Source organism: Carassius gibelio, chromosome B17, assembly GCF_023724105.1.
Source record: "Carassius gibelio isolate Cgi1373 ecotype wild population from Czech Republic chromosome B17, carGib1.2-hapl.c, whole genome shotgun sequence".
NCBI classification, from domain to species: domain Eukaryota; kingdom Metazoa; phylum Chordata; class Actinopteri; order Cypriniformes; family Cyprinidae; genus Carassius; species Carassius gibelio.
Genome location: NC_068412.1, coordinates 16,150,709 through 16,177,164, shown reverse-complemented (window position 1 = coordinate 16,177,164; position 26,456 = coordinate 16,150,709). Strand labels below are relative to the sequence as shown.

The following is a 26,456-nucleotide window of genomic DNA, read 5'->3' as shown; positions in this document are numbered from 1 at the left end:
ACACGTGATAGTTTGCAAATATTTAATTGCAGTTAAGATGCTAAGTAATATCTTGGAGAAAAAAAAAATCATGTTCTGAACAAACTAGACATTTCTCAATTATAAGAAGTTGCAGCGATGCGAAACAGTTAATATTCACAAGCATCATTTACACGCAGCATTACCTTTTGCTTTCCTAAAACACAAAGTCAGCTGAACCGTTTGGACCTCTGCTGCCAACATGCATACTACAATCTTCTCTGCCTGAAAATTCTTCACAGAAGTCAATGAAATGGCAGAAAGGAAAACATCTGTTATGTGCTTTCAGTTTATCAAACATTTCTAATGCTGACTGATAACAATACAGACACAGAAAAGAAACTCAGTGATGGTGGCAAATGCAGAAAGAACTTGTTTTCATATACAAATCTAACAGATTTTAAAACATTTTGAACACTTGAAAAGAGATGTTTTACTACAGGATTTTAGAAGCAAAGATATGTAATATGTTAGGCTACCAAAAAAACTTAAACTGTGAAAATTATCTGTGGCAGTGACTTAGCATTTTTATTGTGCTCTCTAAGGCCTAATAGTGTCTGTACTGTAAGTAAAATGACAATAGCTATGGCTTGAAATACTGAATTGTAAACTTTCTGGGAAATTCTGCAATCAAAACATTTTGTTATTGAGCATTCATATAACATCCTGTTGTTTCTTCTGAGGATTCATTCTGAATGCTTTATCTCCCAGTGCAGGCCTGGATATCCGGGAATCGGCAGCAATAGGAGACGTCGGTGCAGAGGAGACAGATGAAACCAAATACATCATCCTTTAACTCTGTCTGGGGGACCTGGTGTCTAGCCAGAACTAATGGCATGTCATTAAAATAATCTAGAAAGCACTGAGCAACTGAACCCAGTACAGGATGAGTTTCAGTAAATGAGCCCAGACAATCTCCTTAAGAGACCTCAAACTCCAAGTGTTTCTCCAAGTGCCTCAAGCCAATATCAATAAGAACAAGTAATGTTGTTTGTTTAGACAAAGAAGCCAGGAAGTTTCAAAAGCTGGTCAGTTTTCCATCTATTTTCTGCCTGTTCCAAGTCCAGTCATTCATGATGTACCTGCCAAACCTTCAGTCCGGTAAAACAGCTGAGATACATTATAAGCAGTGCTGAAATTAATCAGTGGATCACCTTACAGCATCCACACTAATGCTGTGGAAGAGTCTGGTCTCCAGTCTTTCATCTTCCTTGCGCATTTCAGGCCTCCACAGCTTCTAGGTCTAGCGGCTCTGAAGATAAAAGCAACAGTCTAGACTAGCTCCATGTGGTGGAATGTGAGTGTTCATGGAGGTTCTTCTCATTCTCCTAGTTTATGTACATAGTTAACTGGAAAAGAGCCACTTCTTGATGGTTCTCCCTCTATGTGGCCCACCTGGGAGAGAAAGAGCGCAATATGTTTAAGTCTTCAGTTTGAGCTGTTTACAGGAAATTTATTCAAAGACACTCCACAGCTTGTTAAAAGCACGCTTGGGAAACACAGGATATGTGTGTGTCAGTGTGAGAGAGTTACTATACTTACCCACCAGTGTGGGTCATCAGTTGCTGTCACAATAATGATCTCATTCTTAAAGAAAGCTAGCTGATTGGCACCAACCGCTCTGCAGTCAACTAACGCTCGGACCTTTTTGGGTCTCTCCCTTAATGAGATCTGAGACATAAACAAAAAATAAACACTTAAGAATTTAAGGCTAGAATGCACTGCATGATTCCTAAAATCTGGTTTTAAAACTGGCATTAGGGATGGCAAGATTCACAGATTGGCATCAGTATTTGTATCACAATGCATAATTTTTGCATTGGTACATTTATTTATTTATTTATATATAATTATTAGTAGATGCGCTATAATTTTATTTGGAAAGTGAACAATGTTTTATATGTAGATTGATTTCTTCTCATTAAACTGAGACTGAGGCATGTCTTGAGAGTCACATAGAAGGTAGATTAAGAAGTCAGTCTGTACCAAGGAAATAAAAACAAGCTATTTATACCATACTGAATTGCATAGCATATTTTTTTCCCTATTGCATCGTATTCTACGGAATCCAAATCAGTTCACACTTCATCGTAATAAGGGTGAATTGTATCTCTTTGCATCAGTAGCTACTTCATATTTATCTTTAATGTATCATATAATTGGCTATGCACCAGGCATCTTACACATGAAAAAAAAACTGGGCATCAAACACTAAAAGACTGAGGATTTTAAAGGTGCTGTAGGGAACTTTTGTAAAAAAATATTTTTTTTACATATTTATTAAACCTGTCATTATGTCCTGACAGTAGAATATGAGACAGATAATCTGTGAAAAAAAATCAAGCTCCTCTGGCTCATCCCAGTGGTCCTATTGCCATTTGCAGAAAGTCATCCGCTCCCGGTAAAAAATAACCAATCAGTGTTAAATAACCAAAAGCGAGTACACCATGAATCCATTTTCCAAACTGTGTTTTTAGCCTGTCCTGAATCACTGGGGTGCACCTATAATAAGTGTTTATATTCTGACTATTTTAGATTGCTTCGGGGATACCGCGGCGGAGTAACCCGGTACCTTTGTGATTCTTCATAGACATAAACAGAGAGAAGTAGTTCCGGCTACGATGTTCTTCCGCAAAACGCAAGCAGTTCTGTTTATAAACCGCTAGAGCGTCAAAAGTTCCCTACCGCAGCTTTAAATGGTTCTAAACACAACAGACTCATGCAGAAATGAGCCCCATTGCTGGTAGACTCATGACAAATGAAAACAACATGCATTCTAAAATCAGCTCAAATTAAAAATAAAATATGCTTGATATTCGAAGACTGGATGGAATCAGAGTCTAAATCACACACTATGCGTATATCTTCTGTGAAATCAATCAAATCTGACTGTCCAAAATCTGCAGACTGGCTATGAGTTTTGATCACAAATGTCAACTTCTCCGGACTGCAAATTGGAGAAAAATTGTTGTGAAGTTGTGTAGTGTATTCCAGCCCTTAAATTCGTGTTCACAAATAAAGCAAAAACAAACGGCAAAAAAAATATATATAAGTAAACATATGTAATCTTCAGGAATACTTTTGAAAAAACATGTCTCAAAACAAAGATTGTAGTATGGCATGTTACCATGGCATTTTTGCGTGAGCGAGGTGGCGGCAGTATGACTGGGACTGTTGCACTGTTGTTAGCATTCGCTGGGGTAGGTGCAGGACTGGGAGCCCCGCCCACTGGACTGCAGTAGAGCTCCTCCTGACTGCCTGCACACCCTGGAGACGGGGTCGAACTCTTGCCTTGACTGCTGCTGCTCGTGCGGCGATATGAGGTCGTCTTCTCTGAACTGCAGACATGAGGAATATTTTTACGTCAAAAACTCACAATACCAACACGCATTCAAAAATTCAGATTTTACTATTACTATTGTTAACAACAGTAATACTGATACATGCAGAGTAGGACCACAGTGACTAACCTGACGGGCCCTCTCTGACTCTGTGGTGAGGTGGAGTGATTTTTGCCCTCGGCCCCAGAGAAAGGTTGTCCCTCCCAGGACACCGTCTGTCTATGTCCCTTTGATGCTCCAGTGCTATGAGAGCGTGAAGGTGTTGGGCCGGGGGAAGAAGTACTGATTCTCTGAAAGCAGCTGGTGGGGTGGGAACTCTGGCGGTAGGGGGCATGAGTCTCTGGAATGGAACCCGAGATCTGAGGATCTGAACGGCCTGCAGGGACACAAATTATCTTTGACCTTGCTGTGGTTTGTCTGGAAGAAACCTGCAGGGTTTCTACACAATTCACATATGCAAAGGAGCTCTATTCAGCTTCTTAGAGAACATCTAAATGTCAGATTATTCCTTAGCTTTTGTTCATCAGGTCAAACCTGCACAAGGTTTTTTGGGGTATACAAAATTACAGACAAGTCAATTAAAATCTAACAAAGAGTAACTCACCTCTTTGTATTGCTTTAGCTGGCAGGGGAGGAGGCATGGAGCCATTAGTGGGGGCGCTGTTGTTGGGTGGATTTCCATATAGGAAGTCAATATTCTCATAGGTCCTGGCCGGACTGCCTTTATTTAAATTCCATGCAGCCGAGCAGTGCCCATTGCTGCCAGCAGGGGGAAGCGGAGACCGTGAGCCCTTAGGATGGGAACTTACCTAAACAAATAGTTATCGAACATCATATTTCACATTTTGAGTCAAAACACTTATTTATGAGCACCCATAGATTTGTAAAATCATATATTCACAATACCCATATATATATATATGTATATATATGTGTTTGTGTGTTTGTGTAAAAGAAACTATTTCATATTACTGAACCTGTGCACTGATTTATCATTGTGATTCTATAAAATCTAAAGCAAAGAAATATTATGGCATAAAACAAATGATTATATTATTATATAATCAGAAAAATGCAAAACAGAGAAACAATTTCACCAGTGGTCTACAGACCCTTTCGTCCAGATCATCTTCACTGTCATACATGTCCTGTGGCATCTCCCATGTGTATTCAACATGGATCTGAGAGTTGAACTTCCCACTGTGGGCCAATTCCAGCTATACATGCACACAAACAAAATATAAGAAATCCACAGCCAATTCACTGACTCACTTTTGACCAGACTGACATATCACACGTTTAGATAAGAGATTCAAATCCAGCTCTATTTTTTATTTATTTGTTTGTTGTCTTCATATTGTAAAGGGCCAATAGTTTGATGATCTCTCATTGTTTATTTGGAGACATTTGTATTTATAACATCTACTAGGTTTGCTTTATATGATATTATTATATGCAGAGGAAGGACCAGGGAAGCTCCTTATGAAAACACTGTCATATGAGACTTCAGGATATTAAACAGGATAAAGTTCAACCTAGTCAACCTAGGAATAATATCTCTACAAACATGTGCTCACATACGCACAAAGTCAATAAAAGCTTTGTGTATTATGCGATACTCACCAGTTCGGCACACTGCATGTGCTGCAGTCTCTTGGCAATGTCTAGAGCCGTCTCACCCGCTGAGTTCACTACGGGACAATCAGAACAATGGAAGGGTCAAAACTGAGGACAGATCCATTTATCTGTGATTCTATCTATCTATGTTGAACTCAAGTCTGTCATAGTCATAGTCTGTCTATACATCCATACACCTATCCATATCCATATTCATTTTGAGTTGAATTTGCATGCTTGTAAATACTGTATACCTGTGTGTAAAACAGCCTTTGCTTTGAGCAGAAGTTTCAAGCACTCTGATTTGTTGTATAATGCACAGTAATGAAGCGCTGTGTTTCCTTCTGCTGTCTTCTTCTCCAGGCAGCCACTGAGAAACACACACACAAAGTGGTCAGCTGATGGACATCCTACTGACAGATCCATGACAACAGCAGATTCTCTCACCAGTTCTGAGCTAGAAAATCCACCAGAGCCAGAGAGGTCTTATCAGACATGCGCACAGCTAAGTGAAGACCGGTCTCCTTCAGGTCCTGTTAGACACAGAAGAGAACAAGTTAAGCTACTGGCTGCTGCCAACCAGCCACTGCCTCTGTGAAACAAACGTACTGTTATTCACCAGTCCAATAAATCACAGCAGACTGGATGAAGAGTGACGGAGAAGATTAATGAATTAGTCTGTGAGTTGGCATACTACAATTCTCTACTTGTGAGTATACATGTGTGTGTGTTAAAATGAAAATGTTGGTGATTCAGTCACTGATTCATTCAAGTCTATATTTCAGAGAACTACGACCAAATAACACACACATACACACAAAAAAAACTCATACACAAGTACAGCAGTCATTACACACAGCTTGTGTTCACTTCCTGAGTGGGCTGAAGAGAGGGGAAATCTGATTAGAGATGGAAAAAAGAGAGGAAATACAGAATTACAGAGAGAGTGTGAATGATGTGTGATTAATGCCGTGTAACCAAATAGATGTCCTATTTTTGCTTATACAGTTCAAAATGATCAAGAAAAATTAAACATCTATTTGACTAAACCACAGGAAGTCTCATATGATGCATTGATCCCTTTGAAAGCTCTAAACATCTCAAGAAATTTCTAAAGCATGAGAGACGGCAACTTTATAAGCCTTGATGTTTTGTTCTCATCATTGTGGTGTTTGTGTATATGCTTGGACTGAGGATCTCACTTGTCCTTCAGGTGTGGACACTGGTTTAGACAGGTCCTCTCCCTCTGCATAGAGCTGTAGAAGTGACGTGAGATCTTTGCTCTTCACAGTGTCAAACACGTAACAGGCTTCAGAGTGTTCTTTTGGGAGGACGTAGCGCCGCTCTGCATATTTTGCTACAATGTACTCCTTCCTCGCTGTCCTGAGATGTGCAAATAAAATCCAAAATGAGGTAAAAAGTCTGAGCTAAAAGCAAAAAAAAAAAAAAAAAAAAAAAAAAAAAAAAGACTGAACAATAGGACTCACATGTCACTTTTTGGAAGGGGCTTGACTGCATCACTGAGCAAGTTCATTTCCATGATGTCATTAAACTTGGCATTTCCTATGCTCACTGCCAACTGTGAACAAAAACACAACTGATAAACAGATGTTTGCAGTAAAACCCTGAACATGTGGATCCAGCTTTACGTTAGGTAATTTATCTGTAATCTAACTGACAAGTAACGAACTAATAAATAACACTCATGTGTGCAGGAGCATTTGCACTGCTTTACTGTCAGAGGTAAAAAGTTCATATAAACATGTACAGATGTGAGAGAGACACATGTGAGTAAATGCTGACTCAGTCCCAGAGGATTATGGGTAAAGAGTTCAAGATAAATGTGATACGTACCACACACAAAAAAACAACAGTAAATGTGCAGAAGGTAATGGACTATATAATGAATGGAGCTGAATTATCTTTTCACATTTTATGACATCACACGTCTGTGTGTGTGTGTGTGTGTTTACCAGGAGCTCAGAAGTGCTCAGCACGTCAAGAGTGAGAGACTGAATTCGTGACTGATGTACTCCAAGCTCACGATGGATTCCTGAACACTCGATACAGGTGAGAATACCCAGGTTTGTGGAGAGCCAGGTGGGTTCTAAAGAGCACGACACACATCATTCAAACATTTCTTTGCCACTCTTTAACACCTTCCACTGACCAATAAAGTGTTTTTTAGAAGCTCATAAAGATAATACAATAAGTCTTGGGATAAGACAATGTTATTCATTGCTTAAATATTTAACTGACCCAAATAGTTGTAAGAAATTCACATTCAAAACTATTTAAGGCTTTAATTAAAATGTCTCTCTCTAATAAACATTTTAATTTGATTTAGAATAACATAGCACATAGGAGTTCTGTTTTTGAGGCCATTCACTCAGAATGCATTTTTGCATTTAAAAATAAAAAGAGAGTAGTCTAACATGTCCATTTAGCACATTTTCATTAAAATAAAAAGGAAATGCATGGAATGCAAGAACGCCTTCTGTATGAACGGCCTCTAACAGTATTTAAATGCATTAGGATCCTCTTTTCCAGACCTGGAGCTCCACAGTCACAGCAGGCCTCATTGCCTGGCAGGTTTCTCAGGCCTGAGATCACAGCTCGGACAAGCTCCTGCAGACCACTGTCCTGAAACTGAAGCTGATCTCCTCCGAGAGCCGTGTTCAAGGCCTCCTCCTTACTGTTCTGCAGGACAGAAACCCATCTGCAAGAAGACAAATGAAAGGATTACAAAAACAAAGACGTGCGTTCATATCAATAGGTGACCTTTCAAATACATCCGTTGCATCTTTAACATTTCAATGCCTTCTTTATCTTACTCTTTCCTTTTTATTCTCTCTCCACTCTAGAAGCAGGTGATGAACCTGCTCTCTCCATCATGTCTGTACACGCGGCTTTGCAGTATATGATAAAGATTTCTATGTATACGGGTGTGTGTGAGCATACAAATTTCTGCACTTACATCATGCATTCTTGCTCGTCCTCAGCCTGGAAATGGTATGTGCGATTGTCTGCAAGCACAGAGAAAGAAAGAGATAAAAGAGATAAGCAGTGTGCGTTTGGTGGGCCTCTATGCAAAGGAAACATGGAAAAAACATCCTAACATACAGGAAATCAACAACAACAAATAGAACAGGTCAGGACTAGCCACTCAAGTTATCTGTATTTCATGATCCAGGTTCACCTACATACTTATTCCTCCCAACCGTATGCACATACTTCTGAACACCTACATGCATAAAACAGCTCACCTGGTTCACATACTGTATTTCACATCAGATTTCACTTAATGAATCACAGTCAGTTAAACCAGCAGCACTGAATTATAAAGTCTTTATATAAAATTGTGTGACAGCAGTGTAGCATACTACTACTTATAACGTACATTGCCTTCAGTTTCACTTATTTCTAAATATTAGTAGGCAGTATACAGTGTGTACCACACACTATTCAATCATTAGCATGCTAGTTTCCCATTCCTTTTCTTCATACCACAGCAGAGATGAAAAAGGGTCAGAGGTCAACATACGTGTAACTAAGTCAAACGTTCTCTTTTCCTCAGGGTTGGGCCGCACCTGACACGTCAGGAGGTTGAGCTTTGCGGGTGGTCTGTTGATCTGAGAGATAGAGAAGAGTCATAACATGCTTAAAGTGCATTCTCATCACATATGTGGTCACTCACTAAATCAAACGCAAACAAATCTCACTTGCATTTATGCTGTGTGCAGGATTAATGCTAAAAATGTGAGTAAAAGCTTACATAAAGTTAATGGTTGCTAAAACACTGCAGCTGGTGGACGCGGACGTGCAAGCAAAAGCAGTGAAAGTGGATGATTCCAGATTAAACATTTGTGTTGTGTTTTGGCCTTTAGTCTGTGGTTTTTAAAAGAAAACGCTAATACATGAGCGATGAGTCTTTTTTATTCTCATACAGCATGGGAAAATTTGATTGGAGGCCTCTGAAGCTCAAGTACTCACTCTAGAGACTAGAACAGGAAACAATCTTTGTGTATAATTACCAATGTCAGTTTGCGATTTGTGTTAATTAAACAATCACACAAGCAAGAGTACTGATTACAGCATAGTGACTCAGCCATAGGATTTTATACAGAAGGTTTGTAAACAAAAAGTTGAAGTATGTGTAACTGGAAGGTGTTTGTCTTTCTCAAATCTCACCGTGCTGTGTGAAATGGTAAGACAGCCATATTTTACACCACACTTCCTCTTCTGCCAAACCTTTCTGATCCTAAAAAAACAAAGATCATGGAAAAACCCTAACAATCCACATTCAGCATTCAGCAGTATTAGCATAATACCTCCATACTACAGGGTTAATGCAAAACAAAAGAAAAAGATGATGTTCTAACTATTATTTTTTCACAGGGATAAAAAAAGATCATGTTCAGGGGTCCTTGTCATCAAGATTTATATACGGTAGTTGATTTGATAAGGAGAAATAACTGGTAGCCAATAGTTAACTGTACTGATTCAGTAGGTCTCTAGTGAAGTTACAATCAGTAATTTACTGACAACAAAAAAGGCACTGACACATGTTTATTCTGATCCAAAAACCGGTGTCTATATGGGCATGTGTGTGTTTAATGAGCTGTAGGTTGGCTTTAGAGATTTTTAAGATTTTCAAGACTCTAGTGCAGTAACAGACTAAATCACATTTAATAGAAAACATCTGTGTGAAAGGAACTCTGTGACAGACACACACACACACTCTCAGCTCTGAGCCTGAAGTCACAAAGCTCAGACTGATGCTTTATGCTGCTAACTATCTGTGGTTTACGACCCTCAGGTTATTATAACTCACTTAATTTATTCTGCTTCCAATTTAAGAAGAGGGGCATATATATCATTACAAACACTGAGAGCAGTGTGGAGAGTGTTTCCTGAGAAACACACACTCACCCCGTGTGACTGAAAGCAAACAGGAGCTCAATACTGCATCATGTCTGGAAAACTTGAATTAAGCCCAGGTAATAATAAATAAACAGTCTGTTGTTGTTTTGGGGGGACTGGTGACCTTCTCAACTTGGGGAAGTAGACAGTAATGTTTAACTCACCCATCGCTCTTCTTAAGAAGGAATCCAGATTTCTCTGTGCCATATTTCTTATTGCCTTGTGGTTGGTGGATGCTATATCCATGGCCAGAGTTCTTCCGGTTTAAAAAATCCTGTGAAGACAGAACCAAATGTATTATTATTATTATGGTCATCATCATCTTCATCTTCATCACTAAACTTGCTGAAATATAGTCTTTAATTAATTTGATTATCTCTTTTTTAGTCCATTTTATAAAGAAAATGCATTACTTTGAGCTAGATGATGTGTATTCCTGGAGTTGTTTATTTTGGAAATTACCTCTTTGCCATCAACCTGTAGTTGTGTTCTGAGTGAGTCACGCAATTGAGATAGCTGCTTTACTTCTTCATCCTGCTCATGACGAACCTGTGATCAATCACAGTAAAGTGATGGGGCTTGTTTTTGTGCAACACAATGTGACTGGTCTTGTGAATAGTTAACATAAGTTTCACACATAAACAAAAATACATTTGATTACTTAGCCGTTTACAGGCTTAAACTGGAACACATCCCTCCATTTCATAATCAAGCCCAGGACCAAACCAACACAGCCAGAAAAACTGCAGTACTCAAAGCCTGTTTATATTACGGCTTTGGCCCCCAGTACAAAATTCCAGCAATTTCTTCAACCAGTTTCCATAGTCCTTTTTAAAAAGGAAATTATTCCTTTTGGAAAGCTAGATTGTGGTTGTTTCATTTTTTAGTTTAATTTGCTTTAATGTGCCAAATGCTGATGCGTTATGATCGAAAGAGAGCAAGCTGAAACAGGAGAAATGTCACTTTGGAAACATTACCCAAACCAGTTGTGTTATAAAACACGGTCAACTGAACACCAATTCCACATGCCCTATCCTGCCTTCTCCTCATAGTATCAACTAAATGACAAACTTTAATACAAGAACAATCATTTCATGGACACCATTATTATTATTATTGTGTGACATTCACTCAAATCTCCTAGAACACATATGTAACATTTTAAACAGTTTTATTCATATTTTCCAGTACTCATGCTTCATCTTGAGTATTTTATTCTTTCAATAATTTTGTTGAAATTCATTTTGGGATTGCTTTCCCCTCAAAAGATAAGACTTTTCAACAAAGCTAATGTGCGTGCAAAAAAGATTTACATGATATTCAGTAGAAAGAAATGTATGGTATGTAACAGAGTATTTCAAACTAACTGTATCAGCCAGACCAGACAAGTAAAATCAATGATAAAGTGTTAAATGATAAATCTTCCTCGAATGGAATTTGAAGAGTCTTACTTTATCATATTAACACTACGCCAGTTCATGACTAACATGAGAAGCGAGACAAAAAACAACAACAAGATAAGCAATTATGTCTGCTTATCATCTCTCTATTAAATCTAAGAAAACAAACCATCCAGTTAGAGTTGCCTTTTACAATCCACAGCAAAACTGTATGAAATTTATGACTATATTAAAATACATTTTTATTTATGTAACACACCTTGTCAAGTGTGGAGACTAGAATATGTATGTAATTATGTCTATAAAAATACTGGGATTGACAAATTGATTACCGTATGTACAGAGGCTGCTAACTTCTCCACAAATGGACCCAGATGCTCTGCAGCCTTCAGTCCATCCTGGAAAAAACTGAAAAAAAGGAGAAAATCACAGTGTTTAGCCATCTCAAATGTCAGTGACATCTATACACACACCCACAAATCCACAGAGATTCAATCGATATAGACACAGTTGTTTAATTATTAGCAGGATTAAATCTTCACCTTACTTTATTCTGAATCTTTTGTGATTCATATGCTGAACCCAGTCTTAAAGGGGTCTTAACCCAGACTTAAGTGTAGGCTAATGTGAAAAGCATAGTTTTGTACTAAAAACAACTAGAGGATCTTAATTTGGTTTAGACTTACTTAAGTTGGGCTTGAAAGTACTTAATCAGGCTCTGCAATAGATCTGGTCCTTGACGAACTTTCAGCTCCTGAATCTTCAGTAAATACTACCAAACCAAAGAGAGAGAGAGAGAGAGAGAGAGAGAAAAAAGTTTAGTCATTCGTCAAAGATCAACAGTCAAAGGTCAATCCCACTGTTGTATCCCAAAATTGTGTAGTGTATGATTCAAACAGACTCCGATTATTTAGCTTTTATCCCAGTGTAATCAAGCTTTATGAACGAAAAAAAAGACTTAATTATCTGGTGAAACTAAATTATATAGTTTTCGAAAAATTGGCATACATAAGCATGAGTAAACGACTTTATGTAGATTAAAAAAGGTGAAAGGAGCCACTGGGGATCAAATGCTACTTAAACATCTGCACATTCTGTATCCAAGCAATCTGTTAAAATAAATGAAAATGTACTCTATGCATATATGGATACAGGAACTTTCCAAAGTTAATGATGGTCACATGGTCAGTCAGGTTTGGAAGAAATAACACACGTCTCCACTATAAAAGAGAGAAAAGTGGAGACATCTGGAGCTCTGTGGTTGGGAAAAGGAGCACTGTAGGACATGAAAATCCCCCTCTCTTTCATTATTCCTCCACTTCACTCCTTCTTTCCTTATTCTTTCTATTACCTCAGCAGGGTTCAAGCAGCATAGCCCAAATTTCCCCTAGTCTTGCTAATAGTCACGCACACTGTATATGGAACTTGGACATATCGCCACAGACATGTGGAGTGAGGTCATCAATAACCACACATGAACACAATGTGGCCTCAAACAAGTGTGCCTCTCTCAAAATCACCCCAAAGCCTTTTGGTTTTAAGTGACTTCTCACAATGCCACACACTTATTGAATTTACAAAGAATATGCTTAATACTGCAGAGAGGTTAACAATCTGAGGTAACCCGGGAATGACTTGCTAAGACACACACATACAGCTGCACTAACTGCACTTATTCTCATTGAGACGCTCACACAATGTGGTCTTGGTCAGGTTCATTTTGCACACGTTTCACAGTCTGTTAACCGACCGCCCTCATACGGCCTCTTATACCTCACACATCTGCAGCTGGAAGTTCCTTCTTTCTCTCTCCATGTCCTCCGCTGTGTCTGTTGAGTCCAACCGAATCATCCCATGCTGTTTCTGTTTCTCTCTTCTTTCTTTCTCCAGCTTGCCTCTGAAAAGCCGAAGTGAAAATTCATGTAGAAAAAAAGAGAATAGACCATAATGAGACACTAGTTTAGCTGGTGGACTTTTGTCTTTTAGACAAGCCAAGTGGTGGTCTCATATTAAATATTATAGGAAGTTGTGTACCAGGAGAAAAATTTGACTCTGAAACTCACATTTTAGCCTCATAATCCTTCCAGCTTTTCTCCATCTGTTTTTTCAGCTCCTGGGAGAAAAAACAACAACAATATAAGAATAAAGAATTTTGTTCATATACAGTATATACACAAACACACATACAAAAAAATAAAAACTGTGTTGCCTTTAAAGCGTGATGCAATAACCAAGGACATCTCAGTGTGGACAATTGATATTGTGCGAGTAATAATATCAAGGTGTGTATCAAAACTTGATCTCAGAGCCCTGCAATATGTCTCAACTCATCATACCGGTTAAACTCAAAGAAAGGTGTGGTGCAGTTATTGCGTTTCTGACATTTGAAACATAACCCAAACAAGCTACATGATGTCAAATCCTGTTACAAACAACATGACACACTGTTGACTCTTTAAAGGAATACATTTTTACTTTCTTAGCTTTATCAACTCTTTAATTGATTTCAATTATTAATTCAGTTGAGGTTTAATGTGACGTTTTAGTCTAGTGTGATGACACAGGTGTCTGTCTCACTTACCAGCCTGCTGTCTCTCAGCTCAGTCTTTAGCACGTTCTCCAGAGGGAAAGAAATTATGTTGTTCAGGTTTTGCACCTAAAGAACCATCAGAGAGAACACTTATAAGTTCACACTCGAGAACAAACAGGTATGTAGAAATAATATAACAGAGACAAACCAAAAAGAAACTTTAAACAACCTCTGAAAGTCAGCCAGATCATAATGCAAATGTTAATATAAACTCTAACGCACTTTTAAAAGTGAGTGCTCACATTTTTACCCTGCAAGGCATAATCCTCCCTACAGAGCCGAGTCTGGATGTATGAATGCTCGCAACCATAAATCTGCATTATAAAATTGCAAAAGGTAAAACTCTGTTTGGGATTTCTCCTCGGCCAAGTGCATAAAAGTGCTGAGCAAGTATAAATCATACTTAGGAAAGAATTTGTGAGGAAAAACCCAAAGCAGGACGAAAGAAGAATCAGACCGAATCATTTTAAACAAAGGACAGCCTTTATTTATTTCCTCTTTAAATGTCAGTTTTAAATGTAATGACAGCATTGTTTTTTATTAGTGTGTTGCTTATATTATATATTATTACCACAGCCACTGTGCTGTGTAGAGACAGGCACTGAATGGTTAAAAAAAAAAAAAAAAAACCTTGCTTGACCACTAAAAAATACAAATAAAAAGATACTCAGACCCAAGTAAACACTTTCATACAAAACATTAAATGCATATTGTGCTACACAAGAGTGTAAATTACAAGTAATCATGGGAGTCAGCTGGTAATGGTGCAGAATATGGATTTATAACATTGGATGTTATAAATATAAGTATTCATGAATATGAAAAATGGGCTTTACTCTGAGGGAAAGTTTAGCCCCCACACAAGGACGCTAAATCTAATGGAGTTTATTTTCTTAGCAGAGATTCTGTTGTATTTTTTAAGCTGTGGTTCCTGTCCCTGGTGATCGTTTGATTGACAGCTCAGTGGTCAGACGCTATCCACTCATGCTCTTGGGTCTGGTATAAATTACCATCACCATAGAAACTATCAGTGGGAGGGTTCTGGGTGCTTTGGTTTGAGGGGCCCTTGCCTGCAGCTGTTGAACCCCTGCTGACACACACACACAAAACTACCTCTCCCAGCCCCATGTGTACTTTGTACAGCTGGAAGTCTGCTGTTTCTTATTCAGAAATATATCAAGAAGACAAGCCACACAGGCACACACCCAAAGGTGCTCTTTGAATAATAATACTGGCAGGGCAGACAGTACTTGAATAGTTTCCTCTCAATGGTGGAAAAATATTCATGTTGGCCTTGAATTATACAGGTAATTACCATTTACGCTTCACTGAACTTTATGCTGCACCTGGAAGCTAACTTTGGGGTAAACCAGTCTGTGCTTTTTAAAAGCCATACGTTGACATACAAGATGTTATGTTGATATATAATTTAAAGATAGCAAAAATTCTTATTTCCACTATTGACTTTTAACTTTTTCCACTACAGACTTTTAACTGCTCACCAGGTTTTTGAAGAGTGCAGTGATCTCTCGCGTGAACACAGCCAGGTTCAGGAAGCCTGTGGAGATCTCGTTATTATCCTGCGTCAGGTGACTGTTCCCCAGATGCTCCAGAACCTCTGTGTACTGTTCCTTACTCTCTACATGATCTGGAAACACAACATCACACAATCAAAAACAAGACAATCCCATGACCTTTCTGCAATGACCTTTCTGCAGATAACCAGAAACTAGAAATCAACACAAAACGGTGTTTGGAATCCACTTTTCTCCTGTAATGTTACACACTTCCATGAGAAACAGGATATTCAATGAAAACAAATGTAGGGTGAGACTTGATTTTATCCAGCAGGAATTGGATACTTCAAAATTCAAAAGGATTTATTTGAAAATAAAATATTTCTAACATTATAAAATGTCTTTACTATAAGTTTAGCAATTGAATGCATCCTTGCTGAATATTAAATTTATTAAAAAAATTAAATCTTCCACCAAACTCTTGAACAAGAATGGAAAAAATAGAGTATTAAGAAAATAGATATATTTAGATTACTTTAAAACACTAATTTTTGTAAAGCTGTAATTTTTTAAACATGATAACTTTTATCAATCTTCTGAAACCATGTGACCTTGCAAACCTCACCGCATGATCAAACGAATAGAGGAAAACTGGATTTTGTGATACAGTGAAAATGATACCAGCTGAAGCACAGTGAGATCCTGGCAAGAAAACTAAAATCACAACAGGATCATACTGCACTACAGATCTAAGAGCTTTCAGCTCCTCAGCTATAAAATAAACTGGTCCACTTAGATAAAAGCCAAAGCAAAGCCAAAGCGTCCCCACTTATGATGATCACAAGTATTTGTGGGAGCACATAGTGGACTTTCCAAGGGAACATCCCTGGAATTAGCATACAGTGCTATAGCTTAACATGATGTACACATTTTCCTGGATTGAAATTCACTGTCTTTTCATAAACAACATTTCAATCAAGTAATCATTGTCCTCTTATTCTAGGGGTTGGGTTAAGGCAGGAAACTGTTCCAGGAAAAAAAAAAAGAAAACAAAAAAAAAAGTCTTCATCGAGGACCACATCCTACTTGGGTGCATCACATGCATTGTGTCCTGATCCCATTTCACCTCAATAAATTACTTTGTAGTGTCAAAAGGGCATTAAACAAACAGGAGAAATCCTAATGTCAGCATATTGATAAGGGTCTAAAGATTGTGGAAATGTAAGATCACTTCCTTAATAAATAAACTTGCATTATCTGGTTTTGGGTTGAGTTCCGTTTTCCAAGACATGACAAACAGCTAAACAAATGTAGCATCATTATGAAAAAAAAAAAAGGAAAGACAAAAATAGGGGATTTTTTTTCTGGAGTTAGTTAATCGAATGTCTAGCTGACACTTCCTCTTCTGTGGACTTCAATCAACCGTGTTTTTCCAGTGAGTCAGTCCAGCTCAAACAATACTGCATTTCACTCGGAGGCGCCAAGCACTCTAAGGACCTACCTTCCCTGATCTGGAAACAGTTTTATTTTTTCTCAACAGGCATCTGTGAGCACTTTCAGACACACAGTTTTAATTTGTATTGTTAATTCATTTCTTGACATGTTTGAGACCCTGATCTGTTCCAGAGACTATCGGTAAAGCTCAAATGAACCTTGAAGTAGATCCTGTTTTAAGAAGGATTTTTAGAAAACTGACCCCTATATAAACAACACTTTAAAGCGTCTTCCACATCTGTGTTTGTATGTCTTCAGCAACATTTAGTCCATGGTCCACAGTTTTGAACTGTGGCACTGTTAGATTACAGACAGACACTCTTTTCTCTAAATAGCCTTCATAGAGTTACCTATCATACCTGAAGTGAACTCATTCATAAAAATCTTTCAACCCTCATTGAAGAGGAGTTATTATTGCTTGACAAATGAAAATACATACATAGCTTTCAAAAACAAACTAAAACTAACATTCATTTTCATGACTCCATTAATTAAACATAAATAAAGTTCACCAATGCAAATTCCAAAAATATGTTTAAATGATACCTGAAGTAACTATGAATTCACTAACAAAACAACAAAAAGGCATCTATATATATTGACCCAAAATCATCATGGACTCTGGACTCAAACACTGGTTTCTAACCAGGTTGATTAAACAGAAAAACAGCGTAAAAGCTCTAAAAGCTAATAAACCTGCTTGACACCGCACAGAACTGATAACTGCATTAGCTCTGAATCATTAATATGAGCTACAAAACAGCTTTCACAACTTCATACAAACAACTTTGACCCACCACAGTGAGGAGGATTGGGTGAATCAGAAAGAGTGGTGATTTTATCGGGTTCAGGTTTGGTCTCAATCCTAAACCAAGTTTAGCTCCACCACAAACACACAGTGGCAGGAAATTGAGGCTCCTCAATAGTAGTGTTACCGGAATGAGACATCTGTTTTCAGTTAAAAGAGAGAGAGAGCTAGTGACGACGAAGGGGGAGATGATAAAATGCAGGGTCTCTTTTGCGTTTAACTGAACTGTGACTCACAGAATTGAGAAATGGGGCATGCGCCCTCAGAAATGAGAAGCAGGCAGAACTGAGACATGTTTCCCAGAAATCATGATCATTCCAGTCAGGACTTCTGTAAGCACAACATAACATTATAAATAGTGTATTGGCCAGGTCTGTGGGGCAATTTCTCATTTCAGAGAGGAGGAGCAGATGTAAACACAGATATCCCCTGACAGTTCAGTATGGTAAAAGCTGATGGTACTAAAAAAAGTAGTAGTTTGATCATGTGATAAAGTTTCAGCGTACATGCAGCCAAACTGCTTACAGAGGTGTAACCAGTGACCACGTGCGTTGTGCAGGCTGAACAGAATAAGGCACTGAAACTGTGTGTGTTTAACACAGCGTAAGGTCATTAAGAAAACTGAGGTTCATTAAAACTGATATTTTCTTCACTCTGACTCAGTGTAAAAAAACAGGAAAACACACAATCTGCTCTGTATTTAAGAGATTAGTGGTTGTGATGTCAGCGCAAGTCTGGGCCCCAATTTCTGTCATCCTTCATTTGTGTGAGAGAGAGAGAGAGAGAGTGAGAAAGCAAAAGTAAGAATGACCTCAATGCAATTTTTTAGGAAATGTGTTTTTGGAAGACTTTTTTCACAAATCTTACTTTTTCATTTTAATGACTGCCATAATTTAATTAAGCATCTTTATGGCATCACAAGCTGACTCTTATGTAACAGTCTGATGTTTGAATGAGTGATACTAAAGCCCCTTTCACGCTGCGATTCCGGAAAATACATGGGTAATGTGTCCCGGCAATTATTCCTGGGTCACTAGATTTTTTTCACACTGCCAGTAATTATCCGGAATATGTGCGAGCGTTCACACACAACCCGTAAAGTTCCCATAAAGACACGTGACATCAAGATGTGACATGAAATGTACGAGTCAAAAAGGCTAGGCACATTAACTATCACTATCAGGGGGCAGCTGTGGCCTAATGGTTAGAGAGTTGGACTAGTTACACGAAGGGCGCCGGTTCGAGTCCCATTGTTTTTTTTAGTTTGCTCAAAAACTTTTTTATTTGAAATACCAGTGATCCCACTGGGGAGTCATTTTAAAAGTGTGAAAATTAGGAGCCCTGTTTTAACGATCTAAACGCAAAGTGTAAAGCGCACGGCGCAGGTGCACTTAAGGCATGTCTAAAATCCACTTTTGCTATTTTAACTATTTAAAAACAGTTGGCACTCAGGTGCATGGTCTAAACGTGTCATCCCTATTCTCTTAATGAGTAATGGGTGTTTTTTGGGTGTAACGTGCAATAAACCAATCAGAGTCTCATCTTGCATTCCCTTTAAGAGCCAGTTGCGCTCGTGCCATGATGGATTTGCTATTTACACGGCGAATATTGGCAAGCGCAAAGACAGAACGCGTCTGAGTTTGGTTTGAGTTGATCTATGGCGCAGTCTATTTTCAGCTCCTTAAAATAGCATTGTGCCAGCAATGCACCTAAACACACCTCTTTTTTAGACCAGCATGCCCATGACCAAATGTATTTACTAATTAAACGACATAGCACTGGACAGGAAAAACGCGAACGGCACCGGACTGAAACTAGCAAACATACTTGTGCTGCACCTTGCGTTGCATTGCGCCAAGTGAATTATAGGGCCCTAGTACTTTACTGAGGCAAAAGTCATAATTAACGGTTTGTTAATAGTGAGAATTGGACCTTAAAATAAGGTGTGAAAAAAATCTTTCAAATTCAAATATACATCAGTTATTTCAAGCTCTAACATATTTAATTTGGTAGAAACTGTGTGTAAAAACATTCTTCATTATCCTTCATAATCTTCATTCAAACAGGTGAGATCCCTGCAATATATTCATCTCTGAAAAGTCTGGAATCCTGCAATTTTATTTATAGAAACAAGGAGTGTTGGGCTTTCACATATTGTTGTGGACAATGAATAGTCTTCTTGGAGTTAAAAAGGTTGAGAAGCACTGACTAGATTAGATAATTCAGCAAACAAGAGGAACACAAAGTTCTAAAAAAATAAGACTGCACTCACTGAGTCCAGAGTTGTGGATGGCTTTTACAATTTTCTTCATCCTCTGTAGAGACATCTGGTCCTGCTCTAGAGACTGGTGGAAGACAGCAGAGAAACAAGAAAAACATTAGAATAGAAATTCATTACTAGCATCAGCAGCAACTACACTCTTCAACTTCATGTAATCACTGGCACAAACATGTGGGGCAACACTGGACTGTTTTTACTGAACAAACATCAGAATAGTTGTCAAGCAGTCTTTCTATCACGTCAGGTCACATGATGATGGTGAATCAAGCCTTACGAAAGACAACAACAAGTCTTAGTGACACCATTTACAGTAAAGAATTAGTGCACGAGTCAGAAAGAGACACACCTCCGTGGGAATCTAACCTGAGTTCAAATATCAGTGGTTTAAATATTGTTTTGGTTCATTAGGATTGAATCACATCAGTTTGTTTAACTTCTTTGGTCAGAAAGTGTTGATTAAGAATGAAAACATGAAACCTGAATGCGAATATCACAATGAAGGGTTTTAAACCACCTCGAGTGTGTGACCTTAAATCACACTGATGTATGCCTGCTGCTGTCTGCCAGAGATTGTTTAGTCTGATCAATGTTAATAAATCAGTGTCAAGACTAACTTTTTTAGGATCTTTTTTTTTTTGTCTGTAGCTTTTTGGGCAACATCCCAGACTCATGGACTTATGGGATCCAGCAAGGTTAACTTAGAATCTCACACGCTAAACACCAGACAGGTTCATGTTTTTACACACAGACAGAGAGCCGGCACACACATGACCTTTTGTTTACACCGGTATCAGAATATTTCCTCAACATAAATCTAACAATTTTTAAAAATGAGATCTATTATCAAACGTTTTTTCAACGTTAAAACAGATGGAAGACAAACCACTTTATCAAAAGGCATTTCCAATGTAAAAACACCTAATGCCAGAAAAAAAAGAAGGTATGGATTTCAAGTACATAATAAACACACTTTAAAGTGCCCTACTGAGTGTGTTTGTGGTCGTCTCAAGATAAAAGCTCTCTCAAAATGGTTTATCGCCATTATATTTAAGACTTCAAAAGAGTGGTTTTGGGGGGATTTAAACCCCACATGATGTATGTTAAACAAAGAAGAGGCTTTTATTACATATTTTTTAACAGCTTATAAGACTAAAATAATTAGCTTTAATGTAGGCTTACTGTCTGAACAGAAATGCCTCACTGAAGACCCTGTGAAACACTATTTTTGCGGCCATATATTTTTCATTATTTTGTGTAAATTTGTGTTCAAGTTAAAAGCTGTAACTCTAAACATGATCCGTATTTCTGTGCCTAATAAATACTGCTAAATAAAAAGATATAATATATTTATGTAAAAAGATAATGCTTACTTAATTTCAGCATATCTACTTTGATAGCTTGCATTGTGAAGATGTTTTTTTTATTTTTATAATAGCTTCACCATTATTTTCTCTACATCTCTAACATAAGTTAACTGGATAATGGCATTATGACTGTTAGTACAAATATTCTAAATGTCTGCATCAGTGGAACAATAAATACATAATCTTTAGCATGTGTAGCACAAAATTAAAAAGTTATTTCCAAGTTTTCAAGTAAAGTTGCCTCCTAACCTCTCAAACACTGGTCACTAAAGCCTCAGAGAACTGACGACACTAGGATATGTGATCCTGTTAGCAGCTGGGGGAGTCATCTATACTACACACAAAGGGAGTGAGGATGGACAGAAATAAATGCATTAGTCAAATCAAACCTGCTGACTCAAGGCATGACTGCAGTGGGTATGTGCTTACATCAGATGTGAAGTGATGTATGATGACAAACAACACACACACACATACAAATACAAACATAACATACAAAGCATAATTTTTTAATTAAATAATTATTAAAAGTTTGCATTGCAAATTCATCTGTCCTGGGGTTACTGTATTTTCGTGGCCTCTTCCTGCAGAACATTCATCATGCTGCCAGCTATCTGCTAGAGTCTCAGCAAATATATACATAAAATAAACTTTGCCTCTCAAACCCAAACAAGCCTTCAAACACTAACCTTGATGAAAACACACTCTGTTATATACACCCGTTGCCCCAGGGCATCAAACATGCTTAACCCTCCGCTTTGAAGTTTTGAAAGACTGTAACACACTCACAAACTGATATATTTACACAAGTAATCTGGTCATACACTGCATATCCGCAACATCAGGAACTGAGCAGCATATTTAGAATCCTGATCAAAATACTACTACACCATCATCTCTGACTCATTCAAGGAAACTAAAGTTACTTCCATCTCATAACTCTGTCTTAATTCTAAAGAATATTTCCACAAAAACTACGTATCAGTTCCATAACTCGTGTTGCTCAAATGCTGCTTGAAGGCATTTTTAACCATTTTTTCATTCACAATAAACAGTTTACTCATCCTCATGTCATTCCAAATATGTTTGACTTACTTTATTGTGTAAAACACAATGGGAGTCATGCCAGGATGTCCGAGCAGCTTTTCTCCCACACAATAATTATACAGTATGATATTTTCTGCTGCTTTTTAAAAACCGTTTTATTACTAGAAACTGTGAGTATTGAAAGTATTTTTTTTAGCATTTTGATTTAGATTCAATTTTACTTATTTTTGTATATTAATAAAAAATATTCAATTAAATACTTCATTTGCTCTGTACACTTCATTTGCTCTGTGCTTGTACTCTGCATAATGACAATAAAGTTGAATCTAATCTAGTCTAATCTAATCTTTTGGGTCATCCTGTGTCCCACTTGAATGTTTGTTGAGGCCCCCTAGTGGACCCCGGCCCTCTGGTTGAGAACCACAAATCTAGAACACTGAAATTCCTGAAAACCCATAAACCTTTTCCCATGAATAGGCGGAAACAAATGAAAGACTTCCACTGTCCTAACATGCCCAGTGTTATCACTTGCTGGCAGAGTTTCTCTATTCTCCATTAATTTAATTAATCCACACAAATGCCTATATATTAAAGACCCACATTTGTTTTATCAGTCCTGCTTTTCTGAAATTGAATATATTAACACTATTCCTCAATGAAATGACGCAGCTGTGAAGAGATCCTGTGTTTGTGCCACTGTCATTCCAGTCTTACTGTTCAAGACTGAAGACAACAATTACTTGACATACAAGTGCCCTGAGCAAGTTTACTTGGCTACTTGAAAACAGTTTATGTCTCTTCCTTATTGTGACTCCTGTGCCATCCTCTAACTCTAAACCATAACATGAGCCCATAAAGTGTACAATGGGCAATTCAAACCACTATTGCTAATAAAAAGATTCATTGGAAACAGTTTACTAGATGGCAAAAGGTCAGTTCTGTTGTTCACACAGGTGTCCTCCCTGAGTAACAAACAGGAGTAATTTACATTACCTATAGACATTCTCAACTAACCTTGACAACTTTTCTTAGTTTATTTTCAGATAAATTAGATTCAAAATGTCACCCTGGCTGATAACAATTTAAGAATTATAAGAATGGACCATTTTATTACCCTGTAAGTGCACACATAAAACAGGTAAATATAAACTCTGCCACAAAATCTTCACTAAGTTAGACTGAATTAAAAAAAAATACTGTTCTGCTCATAGTAAAAAGTCTTGACACGAGTGGAAAGGAAAATGTTTCTTGTGTCATAGATTGAAGGATTCACTCAGGTGGTGTATTGTCCACCTGTGCACATTTAAACACCGTGCTTGCACGCGCCCTTACCTCTTCGAGCGCGGCCACGGTGCTGCGACAGTCGCTCATTTTAGACTGGAATCCAGAGCTTCCCGGGGACGATAGATCCTCATTCGCCAAAGAAACGAAATCCGAGATACTTATTTTCTCCGGCATGTTTCCAGCTGTACAAACCGAGGAACTTAAAATCCTAGCAATAGTGAAAACAACCACCTCAAGATCAAGCAAAGTGCATCTGCATAAAGTCCTCTAAATCCGCAAGTGAGTGTGATTGCCAAAGCAGGGGAATTAAAAGTTGTTTCATAGTAGCAACAAAAGGCGAAAGTGTCTGTCTTCTCCGTGTTCTGCCGTGTGAAAGAGTCGGTAAAGTGTCTCTGCGCACTTGGTCTACTTTTCTCTGTGCCGCGCGAGCTTTCAATAGCGCGTGCCGCGTCCAGATTGTGCGCGAGGGGAGGGAGTCATTCCATCATCACGTGGGAATGTTTGTATTCACTGACGAAATGAATAGAGCGCGCGGAGAAAGAATGGAAGACTTCAGATTCATTTTTTGCCTTTTAGAATGAAACATGAATCCATTTGTTCTTTGAAAGTGAAATATTTGGCCTTTTGAAATGACTCATGGAGACTTTTTTTATTGTTGTAACACTTCTATTGAAGCCATTTGAATAGGCCGATATTGTCTTTCTTATTCATATGGTAGGCCAATATGAAGACGGTTTTGTTTAAACGTCAGTGTGTCTTAAAATATGCCCAATATCTTCCATAAATTAAATTAGTTTAGAAAAACAACATATCAATAAAATCAATGTCAAGTTCAAAGGGAGCAACAAGTAATTGAAAACAAATATAAAGCAAGTTAATATGATTTCTGTTTATGATTTTTGTCTTTTGTTTCTATTTGTCATTTGTTTTATAGACAGATGAAAAATCAGTGCATTGTTCATGTGGGCCTTTAGTGGAGCCAATTGAAAAGGATTGTGCATGCATTTTCTCTCCTTCTTCAAGTGTCAATGCAGATAATCCATTTCCTTAAATGCACTACGTGTGCATGAATGAACATGCTTATCAGTATAAAGTTTAATGATACGGTGCCTTTTCATGTGCAGCCTTTATATTTGAAAAGGCAGACTAGTGCAACGGAAACTAGTGCGTTGTGCTTATATCCCAGTGTTCTGAATAACAGAATTTTTATAAGACATATAATGTGAATTGTCTCATCCACCTCCCCTGCAGATATCATAGAGGTATGCCGGTTCTTCCTGTGTCCTTTCAAAAGCTGCACACCTTACCTTATCCTTTAACAATACAGTATAATGTTACATTGATGCAATGTGCTGGACAGGTATCAGATCCGACTTTATCCCTCTAGGAATGCACAAGTATTTCATGGTGTATAATTTGATTAGCCTAAATAAATAAATTAGACAGTTTTGGACAGCATTTTCTCATCACAGTTGGAAATAAAAGCATGAAAAGAACCTTCAGACTGTTTAAAGAGTCATAAGGCTTGTTACATGTACATATATTTGTTTCCGGCTTTCTCTCTTATTTTTTCCTTAAAGACTTAAAGTCAAACTTAAAAAGTTAAATACATGTATCTATGTCTCCATATGCAAAATGGAATGAATTATACAATGAACAATGATTTATACTGTAAAATTAACTCTGGGTCAAACATGGTTCAAACATGCAAGAAACTAAACATGACTATTCATAAGATGACTAAACCGAAATAAATGAAGTTAACTCGGTTCGTTGACCTGAATTTCTCCAAAGTACACCCCCTCCCCAAACACAATGCGTTCCCTCACACACAGTATTCTCTTCATATTCTGTACAGGCTTCATGAGTTATTGTTGATGTAATGGTGGTTTTGTGGCCAAACAATACTCTCTTTCTCCCCCTGGCTGTGGCCCCTCTTTGTGTGGCAGCTTTATTGAAAGGATCTGAGCAGAAATGTTGAAACTATTTGGACGTCACTCTGAAGGAAGAGAAAAAGGAAAGTGGGTGATAGAGAAGAGAAAGGAAGTGTGAGTGTGAAGTGTGAAGTCTAGTCTGCATTTGAACGGGCCTTTCATTTATCCCTCTTTTTTCTTGTCTTCTCCACCACAGTACCATATTTTAAGACTGCTGTGGCCACAGCGTGCTGCATGTTCCTACTTACCGGCTTTTGTCCTTCCCCTATTGTTATGTTTCTTTGACATCAGCCAATCGCATGCATTTGGGGGCTGGATCTGGATGGGGGCTGGAGTCTGTGGCTGCTGAACAAAAAATGAGGCGTGTTCCAGGAAAGGTTACAGCTCAGACTAGAAGGATTCCTAGCAGACAACCCCTCCCATCCACACTGCCAAGATCTGTTGGCTCTAGAACAGGAAAAGAATAATTTATCCTGTCTTGTCAGCCCAGGGAGGCCACGTTTACTGTAAAACACTGCAAAAGAGAGAAGACAGCAAATATATCTCACAGGGAAGGCTGAGGGAATCTATACATAATTAGAGTGAGACTAAACAGTGCAACAGAAATGTGATCAAGATACGAAAACAACCATAACACTCCCTACAAAGAATCACCACCCAACCTCGTCATAAAATAAGACATAGGACACCTCCCTTGAAGTCATCACAGTGTTTATAAACCAGTTTAGAAGCAAGTCTTGTTTTTAACGACAGACTGGTGTGAACAGTTGTTTTTTCATGGTTATAAATGTGTTTTCTGTGAGGGTGTGACAGTCTGTCTGGGGAAATTCAAAATCCT

At 38.0% G+C, this 26,456-nt stretch overlaps 1 protein-coding gene across 2 annotated transcripts; it reads right to left on the bottom strand.

Annotated features, from left to right (window-relative positions):
• Positions 1-8: 8 nt before the first annotated feature.
• Positions 9-24,174, bottom strand: asap3 (ArfGAP with SH3 domain, ankyrin repeat and PH domain 3). 2 transcript variants are annotated; one of them, XM_052580759.1, is made up of 26 exons: positions 23,733-24,174; positions 19,981-20,053; positions 15,392-15,537; positions 13,881-13,955; positions 13,363-13,412; positions 13,073-13,196; positions 11,986-12,071; positions 11,632-11,707; positions 10,362-10,448; positions 10,064-10,173; positions 9,168-9,237; positions 8,521-8,608; positions 7,954-8,002; positions 7,529-7,695; positions 6,950-7,083; positions 6,464-6,555; positions 6,179-6,359; positions 5,424-5,509; positions 5,231-5,346; positions 4,983-5,050; positions 4,472-4,576; positions 3,964-4,168; positions 3,489-3,735; positions 3,146-3,356; positions 1,561-1,689; positions 9-1,413 (listed from the first exon to the last, which is right to left on the bottom strand). In XM_052580759.1, exons 1-26 carry the CDS (start codon positions 23,856-23,858, stop codon positions 1,339-1,341), a joined length of 2,976 nt encoding a protein of 991 aa, XP_052436719.1. In that variant the 5' UTR covers positions 23,859-24,174; the 3' UTR covers positions 9-1,338. The 2 variants fall into 2 exon arrangements, with proteins under 2 accessions (XP_052436719.1, XP_052436718.1); XM_052580758.1 differs by having other exon boundaries at positions 4,457-4,576; positions 23,733-24,143.
• Positions 24,175-26,456: the final 2,282 nt, after the last annotated feature.

Excerpts from the sequence above, each read along its gene's own strand:
- asap3 (XM_052580758.1), bottom strand. The coding sequence starts at position 23,858 with ATGCCGGAGAAAATAAGTATCTCGGATTTCGTTTCTTTGGCGAATGAG. Across the intron at positions 13,197-13,362 it reads AAGGATTATGAGGCTAAAAT|AGGCAAGCTGGAGAAAGAAA; the intron begins GTGAGTTTCAGA and ends TCGGCTTTTCAG. Across the intron at positions 10,174-10,361 it reads TACAGGTTGATGGCAAAGAG|GATTTTTTAAACCGGAAGAA; the intron begins GTAATTTCCAAA and ends CTGTCTTCACAG.